This window comes from Rhopalosiphum maidis, chromosome 2 (genome assembly GCF_003676215.2).
Source record: "Rhopalosiphum maidis isolate BTI-1 chromosome 2, ASM367621v3, whole genome shotgun sequence".
Lineage (NCBI taxonomy): Eukaryota > Metazoa > Arthropoda > Insecta > Hemiptera > Aphididae > Rhopalosiphum > Rhopalosiphum maidis.
The window spans coordinates 29972233-29988640 of NC_040878.1; the positions used below are offsets into that span (position 1 = coordinate 29972233).

The window sequence follows — 16408 nt, forward strand, 5'->3', positions numbered from 1 at the left end:
GACACACTGGGTGTTCCAAGTCGAATAATAACAACGATTAATTAAAATACGCTGACGAATGCCGTACGCACATTTGGGTCGTTGTATATAAGGTGAAGTTATCTTACGAAAACGATCACATGTTTTCGCGCAGTAGATGGTTGAGCACCGAAGCTCTAAACATGATACGTATCAATAAATTTACCCTGGTATTGGTGATGGTGTGTTCGTGTTACGTGACCAGTATCAAGCTGGACGAGCTCAAGAACGATAAAAGTAAGTACAATACGAAAACCGGAAGTAGACCGTTTATCGTAATTCGTTATTATTATTTTTGTAAACTATATACTATAAATTATAACTTAAATGCGTCGATTTGAATAATAACAGATAATTATGCCATAACATATTCAACGTTATTTTGCTTTTAATCATCAATAAGATAATATTAAAATTAATAACATTATTTTTATTAAGTAGGACATTGTACAGTTGTCTAACTAAATTAATTATAGTTTCGTTTATTTTTTAAATAATAATTTTACATAAAACATTTTTTTTTTTTAATATAAATAATAAATATATAGATAAATAAATGCCTGTATTTATATGCAATATTACAATAACTGTTTTAAATGTTACAATCACATTACTTGTGACAAGATACTCCCATAAACTATAGTAACTGTGAAATGACATACTGACACTGCCAATATGTAAAATTAACAATCTTTGATTTAAACGGTACATATTATATCATCAGTAGGTATAATTATAGGAAATGGGTTTTTATACAATCAAAGAATGTTATTTTCGACCCCTTCGTAATTTTTTAAAGATATTTTAACAGCTGGTTTATTTATAAAAAATTTTATAAACATACACTAAGTTAGAAAAAATATTCAATTATAGTTGTTTAAAAATGTTTCAATAATTTCTAAGAAAAATTATTTATTATTTATTTTTAAAATACCTATGTGTTTACCTAAACTAAGGTACGTAAAATAAAATAATTTAATTTAATTCGTTACAAAGTTATTACACATGCTGTTCACAATAAATTATCAGTATATAAATATTGAGTCACTTAGACCTTAATAAAGAGATGTATTCACGCAAAAATGAATTTCATAAAAAAAAAAGAAATAAAAATTGTTTATAATTTGGCAATCATCCAAAAGGTATTTTTTAAATAGGTTGAAATTCCTCGATGAACAATATTATGCATTAAGTTTTTATGATTTGAAATTAATCGGTTGTGTATATGTTTTACTTGATTAAAATAAATTAAAAATATTATTTTTTTAAACTCATACGAGGTCTCTAATTCAGTAAGTTACAAGCAGGCACCTCTTCCCCATTGGGTACTGGGCATGTACCTAGGGCTCCGCGATCGATGGGACCCCCTAGCTCAGAGCTCCTGCTAGATCACCAACCGATAATCAATATTTATTACCCATAAATACACTTATTTCGAGAAAAATCAAACTCTTTCTTATCCTATCACCACTCTATTTATCTGTTTTAATAAAATAGTACTCTGTTCAAGTTTTGGAGGCTCAATTATACCACTACCTAGGGACTCAAAAAGATTAAAGACTGTAACAAACTCAAGACGGCCCTGGTTACAAGTATTGAAATATAATTATTGTCTATAATTAAACAAATAAAATACGAAAAGTTCAACAGTTGATTCAGTTAGCAGCTATTCTCTTCACAATAATTATTAAATCTTAACATAGTTTTAAGTATATATTATATAATATATAATATTATTTTACTTCCATTTATTAAAATCTTCGATAGTAACTATATATTTAGAGTCGTATTTTATAATTATTTATATATTACAATTTCGTAGTACTATATTATTACCTAACGTTACATTTGTAATTTGTAAATGGTATATTTTATAACGGTACTCATTTATACGAATAGATACTTATGATAAAATATATACCTATATAGGTAAAATAAAAAATAGAAACAAATTATTAGCGTCAACCAGTTCCTGTATATTATTGAAACAAAAGGTTCTGTTTTAACAAATTTTTAAATGTATATATAATTTAATTTAACAAACGCTGCTCTTAATAATAGTAACCTATTTATAAGTAGTACCTAAGCCGTAAACATAAATATAATAACTTATGTTTAATGTCGATACTACCCAAATAAGATAGTATAATATGCAATAATAACTTTTCCCATTGAGTTATTAAGTAGCTATTAGGGAAAATAAATAATTTAATAGTTTATTTGTTATTTTTTCTGTATTTTTCGTCTACTTTTAAATTACCCATCTATGTTTAAATAATAAAAAAATGAATATATTAAACTTTGCTTATAATATATTATACACAGAAAGAATAATTTATGTACAATATTAAGTGAACTATATCAATATATAGAAAGATAATCTAATACAATTTTTTTTTTTATTAAAATAGTTTTCTTTTAATTAGAATATATATTAAATAATACAATATTAAATTAATTTGATCAAAAGATAAATACACGATATGTGGAAAACATAATTAGAACAAATATCCATTAATATCACTATAAATATACATACATAGATGGCCGCATAATCGTATCGCTAAAAACGAAAATATACGTTGTTACAACCGAGTTGCACCGCAGTTTTTCAGCGACTGTTCCTAGTTGCGTCCGCAACAATAATTGTTATTCTATTTCTATATGCTTGCAGGTGAGAAACTCGTAGATAACTTCGATTATCGATATCTTATGCTTATCTATAAATACCACCTTACAATTTATTGTTGGAGATTAATTTTGTTCATATTGTTATTAGCATCAGTTTTACTGCAACATTCACTTAATAATATAATAATGAAATATCTTAAAATATTTAAAATGTTTAGGGGAAAAAAATAAACAATTATATTGTATTCAATTAAATCATTAATGGACACAAATTTGCTTTCCAAAATATTTTAAATGGTATTTTAAACGATAAAAGGATGTAAAAACAGAGGATTTTATTAAAAATATTATGATTCAGTATGAAACATAAATATATCACGTCTTCAAAATTGGCGTGGGTACAAAGATTTACCCGTTTTATAAAATTAAAAAAAAATCATATACATTTTGGAATAATTTATAATTAATAATTAATAATATACCTATATTATATTTTTAACCACACAATTTATGTAAATGACAGTTTTCATTCTGTTAAAGTGGAAAGGAAAATATATTGCATATATTAATATTATTAATCAGGGCGCAAATCGTACATGTGAGAAACCACGGTCGCAATTCAGAAAAATATCATTTATGGACGCAATTCGAATACACCGACATAAATAATAATAAGATTATAATCAATTATCTAAAATATGAGTTTAAGAATTATTTTTTTTATAAATTTGAATATCAATAATCATTAAGTTAAAGGGTCTGACCATTTTATTTTCAGTCAACGGGTTGTGTTGGGTAGGTGGTCTAGAGAGGATGTATTTAGTATGAGAGGATTTTAATTATTATGTACCTACCTAGCTTATTATGGAATCGTTCATAGAATTTAGATGCTTGATTAGGAATGGTCATTATATGTTGAAGTCATTATGGAACATTCGATTTCTAACATGCCATTAAAGATTAGTTATTATTCTGATTTTGATTTTTTTTTTTAAGTATGTGTTTTATTTCTTACATTTTGGTTTATGCGTCATAATGATTATAGTAAAGCTTCATATACTTAGGTACTGATTTTGATTTTCATATAATCGGGTTGTAACTAGAGAATTTTTCATTTTATTGGATCTACCATGCTTGTATATAATATATTTTATTAAAAGTTTTGTTTTTACTGATTAATTGGTATATTATATAATAGTGAATACATTTTAAAACTATTTTACCTTTGCATTCAATCAGTAATGGTACAACTGCAATTGGTTTTTAAATCTTTTAAATTTTAATTTATAATCTTTGAGTCGTTAAGATGGTGTCACATCCGCGTGTGTTGTCTCCGTCTTACAAGAACGTAACATAACAAATTTACGCTTAGCAGATTCCGTTTAGCTCCGTTAGTTTAAAAATTAGAGTGAATCAACCTATTACGCAACATGATGGTAAGAAAAGAACATTATCTGTGTTTGTATGTTGGTTTTTTACGATAGTTTAATTTTTTAGCAAGTATGCGTATATAATATAGCGTAAATTAAAAAGGCTCATAACTCACTTAAAAACTGAATGATCGTAAAAACCAACATATAAACACAGATAATGTTCTTACCGTCAAATTCCATAATAGGTAAATTCACTCTAATTTTTAAACTAACGGAGCTAAACGTGATCTGCTGAACGTAAATTTGTTATGTTCCACAATTTGTAAGACAGAGACAACACATGGGGGTGTTGCATCTAAATTCGTTCTCTCAAAGTAAAAGATTAAGCAGTTTTGATTATTGCAAAATCAATTATTTCCAATTTTGAGACCTAAAGTATAATTAAAATATAAATATGCATCAACCAGTACTCAATAGTCTTAGTACATATCGCCAGAATTATTAGTATACTTTTGAAATGTATTTCAAATACCTATTTGAATAAATAAGAAGTAAAATACATTTTTTAATATACATACATTTAATACAGATATAAATACATTTAAAAATATTTTAAATATGCTTTTAAGTTCTTACTTATCTATTATGAAAACTTTTCTGAAATTGTTTATGGTATCTAAACACAAACATATTTTTATGTCATGATCAAATTGCTTTTGTTTTTTTTAATCGAACATAGAATACAAAGCCAGTATACCATATATGTAATGTATTATATTGTACCTATAATATAACTTTTTATACAGATAAAAATGGTCTTTTTATAAATATTTTCCATGTTTCATTCTAAAATTGCAAAAATAAGTAGGTATTTATTATTTCAAAATATATAATTTATATATATTTGACAAGTATATGATACACATCTAACGGATATAAGAGACATAATATCGTAAAATAATACTTAGAGCGAAAACTTTTACCGACCACTTAGCACTTGTCGTCATATCATAATATTTTACTGTATCTTTACTTAACATCTTTACTTATTGTTACGAACCCCTGATTAATGATTATATAAACATTAAAACAGTATCAGGAGTGATGCTCTGCGTGACGTTGGGCAATCAGAAATTCGCTAACAGATACTTTTTAGAGAATATATTCGTCGGGGCCCCACGGTGTCTAAATAGTAAAGACAAGACATTCTATCGACAACGGAAACGGACATTAAATAAAGACAAACTATTTTTGAATAATTTATTGTCATAATTATAAACAGTATTTAATCCAATCCTTACTTTGAGCAGCGTTTATTAGTTTATTTTATTATTGTATTGCAATTTTTAAAACACTACTATAATAAACCAACCACGTACTGGTTAGATTGCTATAACTACACATTACAAAATGCTACTAATATTATACTATACATGGCACTCATATCAACTTTCGGCATCTCTTTAAAAATCTATAAAAAAAAAAAAAAGGAATAAAACACTATAATTTCAGACCTGTTATATCAGAATCTATTTAAACCAGATCAGCTGGGCAAGTCCAGCGGTAGCGGCGGTGTAGCGTCCACAAGGGCTGCAACCAGACCTGCGCCCGGAGACCGCGATGGCGCTCCTGCACCGATGGCCAAGCACGCTGTCAACAAATCGTCAGCGGACGGAGAGGAGACGACAAAGACGAGAGCTGTGCAGGCGGACGCACAGCCGAGCGCCCTCAAGAGTACGGTGAGCGATAAACGGGCGGAGAAGTGTAAGGAGAAATGTCCAGCAAATATCAAAGAGTGTTGCCGTAACGCCATCGCAGGTAAGTGCTCAACATTAGGTGGGCATGGACCAATAGCGCCCATTACAAAATTTTTATTTAGGGTCAGTAAACAAATTGCGCTCTTTATATTTTAAGGTCAGTGTACCAATTGCACTTGTATAACACATGCTAAAATGTTTGAAAATTAAAACTTATTTATTGACCAATTAATTACTGATTAAAGTGACTGGGTATATAATATAATATTTTATATGAATTTATATTTTTAATATTTTATTTTCGGGAATTTTATGTAACAAATTATTAAATAATGTAACTGATATTTAATTTTGAATAATCTACAATCAAAAAATAACTTGGAAAATGCAAAAAAAAATGATTTGTTTATTTATATTATATTATGTATTAATACTCACAAAAAAAATGGTTAGTGTTTTCATCTATCATTAAATAATTATAACTAACTAATACAGTAATACACTTACCTTAGGTATTGTAAAAATTTAGAGCGTAATTGGTATATAAAAAAGTAATTCTAGGCACAATTTGTAAACTGCCCAATAGGCAAGGCTGGGCATCAACGAGTTAATAAGTTAAAAGTTAAGTTAATTTTAACTTATTAACTTAACTAGTTACATTTGGATTTTCATTAACTTAACTATTAATTTACTAAATTTATTTTTTAATTAACGTGAAATTAACGAATTTATTTTTCATTTTAAGAAATAAATTAAGTTAATTAATTTTTTTTTACATTCACTATTTCAGTCGTTTTCATGTCAAAAAATATTTTATTGTGAATTTATTTGGAAAACGAAACGAAAAAAATTAAATAAAACACATACTATATAGAAATACTGTATGTTGAATGAAGTATAAGTATTATAGCCTATAATTTAGTTGTGTGTTGATAAGAAATAAAGTAGGCTAACGAATGAAAAAAATAACTTTTTTTAACTTCATAAAAAGTTTTAAAAAAATGTGTATTAACTTTTAACTTTTTCTTATTGGTGTATATTAATTTAACTTAACTGAGTTAAAAAAAATCATTAACTTGCCCAGCCTTTCCAATAGGTACGATAACTGCAATAAACTTGTATCTGTCTGGCGATCATTTGCCACTAACGTTTTCTAAATCGATTTACCATACAACGAAACAATTTACGGCACTACAATATATAGTACCGTGTTATGTATTTATATTTTCATGACATGATATTGTAAAATTATTAACAGCGTATTGGGATAGTTATGTACGATATTACAATTTAAAAAAGGTATTTTCTAATTTATCCAAATTCAAAATAAAACTATAATATTTTTTGAAAATTATTTTAATTTTTTATAAAAGTTAGGGAAATGGAGGTGTTTGATTTTCTCATGAATCCTTTCAATCGGTAAACATCACGATTGTTTGATAATTCGTTGATATTGTGGTTTCGATAATAATATATTTAAATAATACTTATACAAATATATATGCCACATACATTATATCTTATATGCGATACACCATGTATGTTAGATATATAATGTGTATTTATAATATAGTAATAATAATATGTAAACATTTTATTTATTGTACCATAAGAAAATTTCTATAAACTTTAAACACTTAATACGTAATTACGTTTTCTTTGGTTACAATCAAAATACCTATAATTATATATAATTTTGATATTTCACTTTGGTTTAAACATAGGAATTTAAAAGACAATGTTAGAATATTATAGATACTGATTTAAATGTACAACATCATCGATAAGCAAAGATCAAATAAATATGTATTTAAATTGTTGTCCACGCGAAACGTACATAATTTGACATATTACGTATCTATATTATAAAATGCCTTTATTCTGAAAAATAATTTACACACCAGTAATTATTTTGAAATGTATAACTCGTTATTTTTCCTTATCAACATAATTTATTTTATAACCACATTTTTCAACAACCGGGAAATTATAAACTTTGATTTTTATTCCAGAAAAAAGTTGTCACAATGCCACTGATGACCCCGTATCATATTTTGTCAACCCTAGCTATCCTAACGAAGACTGGGACTCCTCTTTTTGTGATTTCCGTGTGGACATCAAGAACAGAAATGTGTGTCAATTGAGGTAATAAATTCCAACAATTATCTTGAATTTTGAGTGTATCATTACACTATTTTAACTAAAATATGTCAAACGGAGAACGGGGTACTTGGGACAGTTTAAAAATGTATTTATGAATTGCGAAAAAAGTTATGTTTTATCTATCTAATTAGTAACTATATAAAATCTGACCTAATTAAATTTACTTATAAAGTTTTAAGAATATGATGACTTCACCCTTTTTTTATGATTGATCTTGATGTGGTCTAAATCATCATAGATGGAGACAAACTTCAAGCAGTCGTGAAATTATTTTATAATATCCAATGTTTCAGTATAATAGCTATCATCACAAAGCAAAAAATTTAGTTTTTAATGTAAAATTATAAATTATAATAATTACGCGTATAATAAGGGGTAATCCTTAAAAATTAACTGAAGAATTTACTATTATTATTAATTTTATGTATTGTATATTGCTATACAAATTATTTATATTATTAATTATCATTTCTGATTTCCTACTTGTATTATATTTGTATAAAAATTTTTTACTTATTTAGCATTATAAATATCCCAAAACATAAAGAAATCTTTTTAAATGTGTTCATAAAATATTTATATTATTATGCTTATTAATACATAAATATATGTACTATGTTCTAGACTAAATATTTGTGAAATTATTACTATTAGATATTTATTTTATTTTGGTTTTTTTTAGGTTATTAATATAAGTTATTACATTATACACACAATTCTAACAGTAATTTTTTCAGTATTTTTTTTTTTACGAGTGATATTTTATTTGAGACCTAATTCTCAAGGTATTTTTTACTAAGACTTTTTTTCAGGCTTACATAAATTTGATTTGACTATAAGCATTAAATTAATCAGTTCGACGATTTTAATTGTTTATTTTTAATTTTTACTTGCTGCAATATCATTATATGTATGAATGTATTTAGTTAATATAAACAACACGTAATTTATATTGTTATATCATTCTAGATTGGACTTGGAAGAGTTTTCGTTAAGGGGACCACACAAGTACTTGGGCAGTTGTCGACAAGATCGACTAATCATATCTACTACGTTGCCGAATGGCATTGGAATAACCGAATTGTGCGGAAATAACACCGGTCAACATTGTATGCAACTTATTTCTAATAACTTTAAATTATCATTTCCATAATAACTTACTCCTTGCTCCTCTATTATCAGTCCACTCACGTATAATTTAATAAAATTACATTTAAAATTCTGGAACCACGAGTTCTACGTGATTCGTCATGAGGAAAACGTGTAAATAATATTTTCCATTCCACGTTTTCATATCTTAATTAACTGCTTATCCATAATTGTATGCAATTCTAAACAATTACAATTGTAGAGATTTGATTATATAATAAACCAATTTTGAATTTAAAATACTTTACACAAACATGTTCAGTTTTTATTTAGGCGAAATTCCTAAGATCTCATATTGTTTAAGTACATTTATGCATGTCCTTTGAGGCTTTAACTGATATTTGTATGGAAACCTAACATATTGTCTAATACATTTCTCATTTTTAAAGGTTTAAAATTCTTAATTAATTTTAACTGGTATAGTTTAATATGTTTCTTGAACTCAATTTATATAAGTGTTTTGGGTTATTCAATCAAATGAATTAAGCTCTCAACAAGATTCCAATTTTTTTTTGGTAATATATTATTTCACATATTTTTTGTTACCAGTGTATTTCCCGGTAGACCCTAAAGCTGGTGGCTCTTCCGTAGCACTCATGATGATGACATCACAATCGTCCAGATATTCGTGGAAGGTGCGTATCACCCAAATCGACTGCATTGCCGATCCTCAGTCCGTCGGTAAGTTAATGTTGATTAAATTAATAATTTTTAAAAGTAAGATAATACGTTTATGCATACATTTTCACATGCTAACAGACGGTAGCAGTAAAATCAATAAATAGCATATTCTAATCTATAAGTATATATCATACAATTAAATATACAAAGACGACGAAAATGATTGAACATAACATATAAAATCAGCCTATTTAATAAATATAATATTATACCATAACACTAGTGATATAAATTTTAATATTTTATTATTTTTAATTTTTACATTTTATTAGATGATGTACTTACACAATCCATGTAATATCGACAATATCGTAGCCCGTAGGTATTATCGCGAATAAATATTATTCGTTTAAAATTAGTTTGATATGCTGATTTTACCATGAAATGTGCATAATAAAATATTATGTATGTAACTAGGCAGTAGGTATACCATATATGTGCGATATAAATGATATAATATGATTAAACTATACTTATAAATTATTGTGCACGTTTTATAATATTAACCTACTTCAATGTAACCTCTCTCCATTCAATGCTAGACGTGGCATCGTGTCTGAGATCTCCAGCGCAAATTAAAATATAATTCCTTTACCTACTTGTGCCCGTTTGCAATGTAGCGCCTACCGGATGTCTACAATATCATACCAGCCTCAGCGGCACCATACAGAGCTTCAACTACGCAGGCGGTATGTACCAATCAGGACTTGACTACGCGGTGTGCATCAAACGGTCGGTGAACACTTGTCGGGTCGAATTCCAGCAGGTGCCCGGTTCTACGTTCGGTATTAACTCTATGGAAGGTCAGTAAATAATATGATATAGTATTATGCGTATATAAATGTAATAAATATGAACCGGAATCGTTGCGTATTCATACAATACACAGTATAATGATACACATATTAATAAATAATAATATAATAACATTCTGTTGTTGAATCGTTTGTTCTCGCTGTTTCGTAACAATATAACAATAACTAGTATTTGTATAAACAGAAGTATACAGCTAGAAACTGGGAGAAAAAAACTAAAATTGATTCAAATAAATAAACAATATTGAATATTTTTTTTAAATCTTAACATTAACAGTATTTACTATTTAGTGGTATTTTTTAGTAATAATTTGTATTTTGATATTATGTAAAATGTATATGGTTCCTTTGCACTGTTATAAACTGGCTTATATGCTAAACAAAAAATTATTTTCGCGTTCAAAATTTGACCGTTGTAACATTTTTCACCATTAACTTATTTAGCTTAAACTTAATATAAATAATATAAGTATTTTAATTTTCCCATAATAAAAACTTGATCACGCCTGAAAAAAGGTATAACGTATAAACAATTTTAAACTAATACCTATATATTTTCTACATAATGTGTACAGTTCACAAATAGTATTTCAATATGGAAAAATAAAACTTTTAATAATCTTTTAACTGTTAATTAATATTGCCTATAATATAACCTAATTGTCTTTCAATACCGACTGGTTTTGATCGAAATCTATCCAATAAGTTCATCATACAATTAATGCTTCGTGACCTAATACTAATACAATACTACACATAATGTTATAACTTATAAATTATATGTATAAGTAATAAATAACAAGTTTTATTCAGAGGCGGATATATTCTGGTTATAAAAACCAAAATTATTCGTAGAGAACACATAGTTCATATAAATGCGGCCTACTCAAGTAATATGAAGCGCACGTCGATATGAAAAAAAAATAAAAATACCTATAAAATATAAATAATATCTACGAGTACAGATTGTTCGTTTAGACTTTTAGAAAATAAATCTTAAAATATTAAGATATTATTTCTGTTAGGATTTTCTTAGTACTAGCTCGGCTACATCTGTATTAAATTTTTATTTTTGCGGCCTAAAACCAGTAACCACTATACTAATCACCCACACACGCACATTCCGATTTCTCTCGTTGTATGTACTTTAAAACGCATACTATATTATTACAATATAATTTTCTGTATGCTGAAGTATAAATACTATATGCGGAACGACGTATCGCTATCCGATGAAATCTGAACTATAATAATGGATTAACTGCAGCCTATAGTGCAACCGCATGTACCTACACGTATATATGGTTTGAAAAACTCGCAACTTTCGAGAAACCAGACTGTATGCTTCCCACGAAATTAAGTAACAAATAAACTATTCTCTCTGTATTTACTACGTTCAATAAACTATAAAGTCTTTATTTTCCTTTGCGGTGAGCAGGTGACCAAACATCTGACTTTTGCATTCTCTTCAAACAAATAATTTAAATATACACCAGGAATATTGTTATAATCATATTATTAGAGACTATAGACAGTAAATTAGCTACGCACCTATACATATTATGAATTTATATGATAGTTATAAATATGTTTGTATTGCATATGAATATATTATGCTATATTGCTATTTGTGTAAAAGCATAATCATTAATCATTTATAGTGTATTACTAAGTTTCGAAGCCCGGAATCCGGCTTAATCATTATAGGTATCATTAGAGTATAGACACAGTACCTAGAGGGCATGCGATAAAAACAGGACCTAGGATAAACTATGATAGTTTACATGGCTTAACCTCTGTGTTTTTAAGCTAAAAAACCTATACATATATATAAAACAAAATTTAAAAAAAATAATTTTGAATTATGTATCAAAAATTTTTTTTTTATTTCAAAGTCCGCGGCTTCTATGGCCATTGGACGAACGTTAAATTATACAATATTATACATGATTAGACATTTTTTTTATATATAAATACAATAAAGATAATCTAGGAAAGAAAAGACTGAGTTATTATTGGTTAAATTTTGTTGAGTAGTCCTGTGTTGTGGAGAAATTTCAGGGTCGTTGTGAGATTGCTCGGCTCGAGGCTGAATGATTCGGAGAGCTAGTCCGGGAGGTTCAATTAACTCCTTTCTTTTTCATAGCCCTGGCATTCCGTGAGGATATGTTTGACGATGAGAGGAAGAGCCGCAATAGGAACAGTCAGGGGGTTCTTCTCTCTTCATGAGATGTTAGTGGGTGATATGTGTGTGTCCTATCCTAAGGCGAGTAATGGCTGTCTCTTGTTTCCTGGATATGTTTGCAGGGAACGGCCAAGGGTGTGTCGTTCTTTTTATCTCATGTAACTGTTGTCTGTTCTGCCCATTTGTTTTCCCATTGGTTGTGTGTATCTTTAACTATGATTCTCTTAACGTCTTGGTATGTGAAATCCTGGGACGTAAAGGGGTATCACATTACAAAATCATTTAAATCTCTTGAAAATTAATATTTATGTAACATATTTATAAGCATATAGGTTAGTTAATATACACTAGTTTACGTGGATATACATTATAATATAATAATAATATGTGCGCCTATTAATACAGGTCCGTCGCTCGAAGAAGGCATTGGGCGGGCGGGTGAAGTGAGTTGCGATTTAGTTACACACGACTACTTGCACATTCCCGGAGGTATGTTGGACATAGGTGAAGAAATATTAGCAGCTACTGGAAACGTTGAGGTATATACACCGACAGCGGAAAAATTCTGTGGCCGAAGTTTGTCCGGCCTCGCCATTCAGGAGTTTGCGGAAAAAATTAAAGTAAATGACCCGTTGGGCGCACAGGATAACAATACGATCGCGACACCGGTGACGTGTAAGTATTTAATCCACTATTTTAGGCGTACAGTACATATATTAGGGGGGGAGAAATACATTTTATAATTTATTAATACAATATTATTAAACTATTTTGTGAACTAAAACTTGGTTTTATTCTATATCCACTCATCAACCGGGAGGTTGGTGCCTACAAAGGACATGTCTGTTTATATCAAAATAATTAAATAAACCTTACAATTATACGGAGCAAAACAAAATAACTAAAAATCAATATTTACGTGTAACATAATATTCTGATTACTAGTTAATATAGGAGATGACTTAATTATATATTTATATTAATAAATAATTGATCAATACGATATTAATATTGTATTATTGTATGTATCACAAGCTTCAGTAAAAAGTAAAATGTAATTGTCTGCCAAGCGGGTTATTCAGAAATGGTTTATCTTTCAAATAAATTATAAGAATGCTTTAGTCGGATAAAACTTTAGAAAGGAAAATTTTAAATTATACTTATTATTTTTTTCCAAAGCACTAATTAGTATTAAATTATAGAAATTCGTACTTTATCAAAAATATTTATATTACTAGCTGTATATCCCGATTTTACTAGGAAAAAAATGAATACAAATCAAATATATCAGTGGATCTCAGTATTTCAATCATCCAATTCACGGGCAAATTGGTATCAGTGTAGGTAACTCAGTTTGTGAACTTATACGAGTATACGACCAAATGGACCATCTACCTATGGTGGATTAGATAATATAGCAATATGCCAATATGCATATTTGCAAACGTGGTTCAAACAACTCTCTAAACTTTTCTGATATCTCTAAAGAAAATCTCTTAAACTTTTGTCGAAATTGGTATAACGTACAAACATAAAGACATTACAATTAGTTTAGTATAATTTACAGTACATTAAATTTATATTTTCTTTTAATTAAAAAATAATCTCATAGTCGATTATTTTATAGGTACCAATTTTTAAAATTTTATTTCTATAACTTATGGCACCCTTGCATACAAACAAAAATTACAATTCGCGTAAGCTAAAACAAAATTCATGTATAACTGTGTACAACTCTAAACCAACTTACAGGGGTTGTAAGAAAAAGTTTAAAACACCTTCTTAATTTAAATAAATTTATTGATAAAACTTTTATTGAAATGTGTTTATTAGTTTCTAAGATTAGCTCGTTTAAACTTTCAAACTCTCTAGCTTTATAAATTTATAATATTAGTATTGATATGCTGAGTTAAAAATTTAAAACTATGAAATTGTAAATAACAAATAACTTGCAATGTTTTTTTCTGCAGAAAAATGAAGTAAAATATAGTAACCTATGCGGGTGTAAGCCTATAATAATCACTAAGTATTTTTATTAGTCATTATAAATTTATACCCATAAAGATCACCTGTAGTAGCCACGGACGCGATTTATTTTTACTAGAAAGATTAGAAAAATATAATCGTTAAAATGTTAATTTAGAAAGAAAAATCATCATGTAAATTCAATAAAACCGGGGAAAGCAAATCGTCATAATGCAATGCATAATGATCAAAAATTAATTTAGTGTTAAATTATATAGGTATTTTGTTTTAAATGATATGATTCATAATAAGTAATGAACTAATGACTATTGAATAATCAAAACATAAAATCCGAAACGTCATAAACATTATGCCAGTATGCCACTATTGTAGGTACTATTTATAATATACTACAGCTTATAGTATTAATAATTAATACATATATAAAGGTATATATTTATATGTGCGTGTATAAATATATATATATATATATATTAAATTAGATCTCTGAGTAAAACGTTGAGAAACAGTAACTATTGTAAAAAAAAGTTATGCGAATAGAATTATTATAAAGATAATTACTGTAAAAATGAAAGTAACTAAACAGTTAGCCAAAACAATATTATACGTCGGTACATCCGTAGTTGAGAATCGACGAGAACTCGGTAAATAATGATTAAAAATAAAATAATTAATTTTCATGTTTCAGCTTATGCATCTGGACCAATCATAGTCAGATTCCATACAGACAGTGTAACCGTTAAAGAAAGAGACATTGGATTTTCGATCGCCTATCAACAACTCGGTACCGGCTGTAATAAGAACAAAATCAGACGATGATTTCCGAGTTCCTCTCTTCATAGCGTGTTCAAAATATAATAATTTATTGACGATCAGACGTAATCTAATATCCGTGTATATATAAACATTATAATAATTTATTTGTTAATTTTTCCTTGTATAAATCTATGGACTATGATTAAAGAAAAAATGGATTGTACCTTCATTATGATTGTTTCATGTTCGAAAATAATAACTGAAAGTACAATTTTATTAGCTGTCATTGATTAATTTATTAATAGGTGACCCTTATCAGTTATCATGTGTTTAGTATGATTGTGCGTAGACTATATATCTAAACATATCTATGAATAATTTATGTTATAATCCAACATTTAATGACATTTTCCTTCAAAAAATATTAACATATAAATATTTTAAACAAAAATTAAAGATATTTTTTTTATCCACAATTTGACTAATTTCAATTATTTATTTTAAAACAATTTATATTTGTCCGGGGGGTCTGGACCCCCCCAGATACTGATATATACATAATATATAATTATATAAGAAGACTAGCTAGATTTTATTTTGTAAATTTTTAATTTTAGGTCCACATATAATATAGTATATACATAAACACAATATAATATAAAACATTTGTTTTTATAAAAATAAAAATAGTACATTTGAAAAAAATATTATTTTTTAGGCCCCTCCCCGGAAAAATTTTGAAATCCGTCACTAATAATTATAGTATCTTTATTCTAAAACCTCCTTTTACAAACATATCATTATAACAGATTGCCTATAGTAAAAAATTATCTTAAAAAATGTTTATATTTTTAATACAATATTATGTCACAAGAATGATTTTACTACTCGTAT

At 27.4% G+C, this 16408-nt stretch overlaps 1 protein-coding gene across 2 annotated transcripts; it reads left to right on the top strand.

Moving 5' to 3' along the window:
- The first annotated feature begins 119 nt into the window (after positions 1-119).
- LOC113553477 lies at positions 120-15790 on the top strand. 2 transcript variants are annotated; one of them, XM_026956829.1, is made up of 8 exons: positions 120-255; positions 5535-5840; positions 7792-7924; positions 8912-9051; positions 9641-9772; positions 10393-10575; positions 13178-13447; positions 15447-15790. In XM_026956829.1, the coding sequence occupies exons 1-8, from the start codon at positions 120-122 to the stop codon at positions 15575-15577; spliced, it is 1431 nt and encodes a 476-aa protein (XP_026812630.1). In that variant the 3' UTR covers positions 15578-15790. The 2 variants fall into 2 exon arrangements, with proteins under 2 accessions (XP_026812630.1, XP_026812631.1); XM_026956830.1 differs by having other exon boundaries at positions 133-255; positions 5565-5840.
- Positions 15791-16408: the final 618 nt, after the last annotated feature.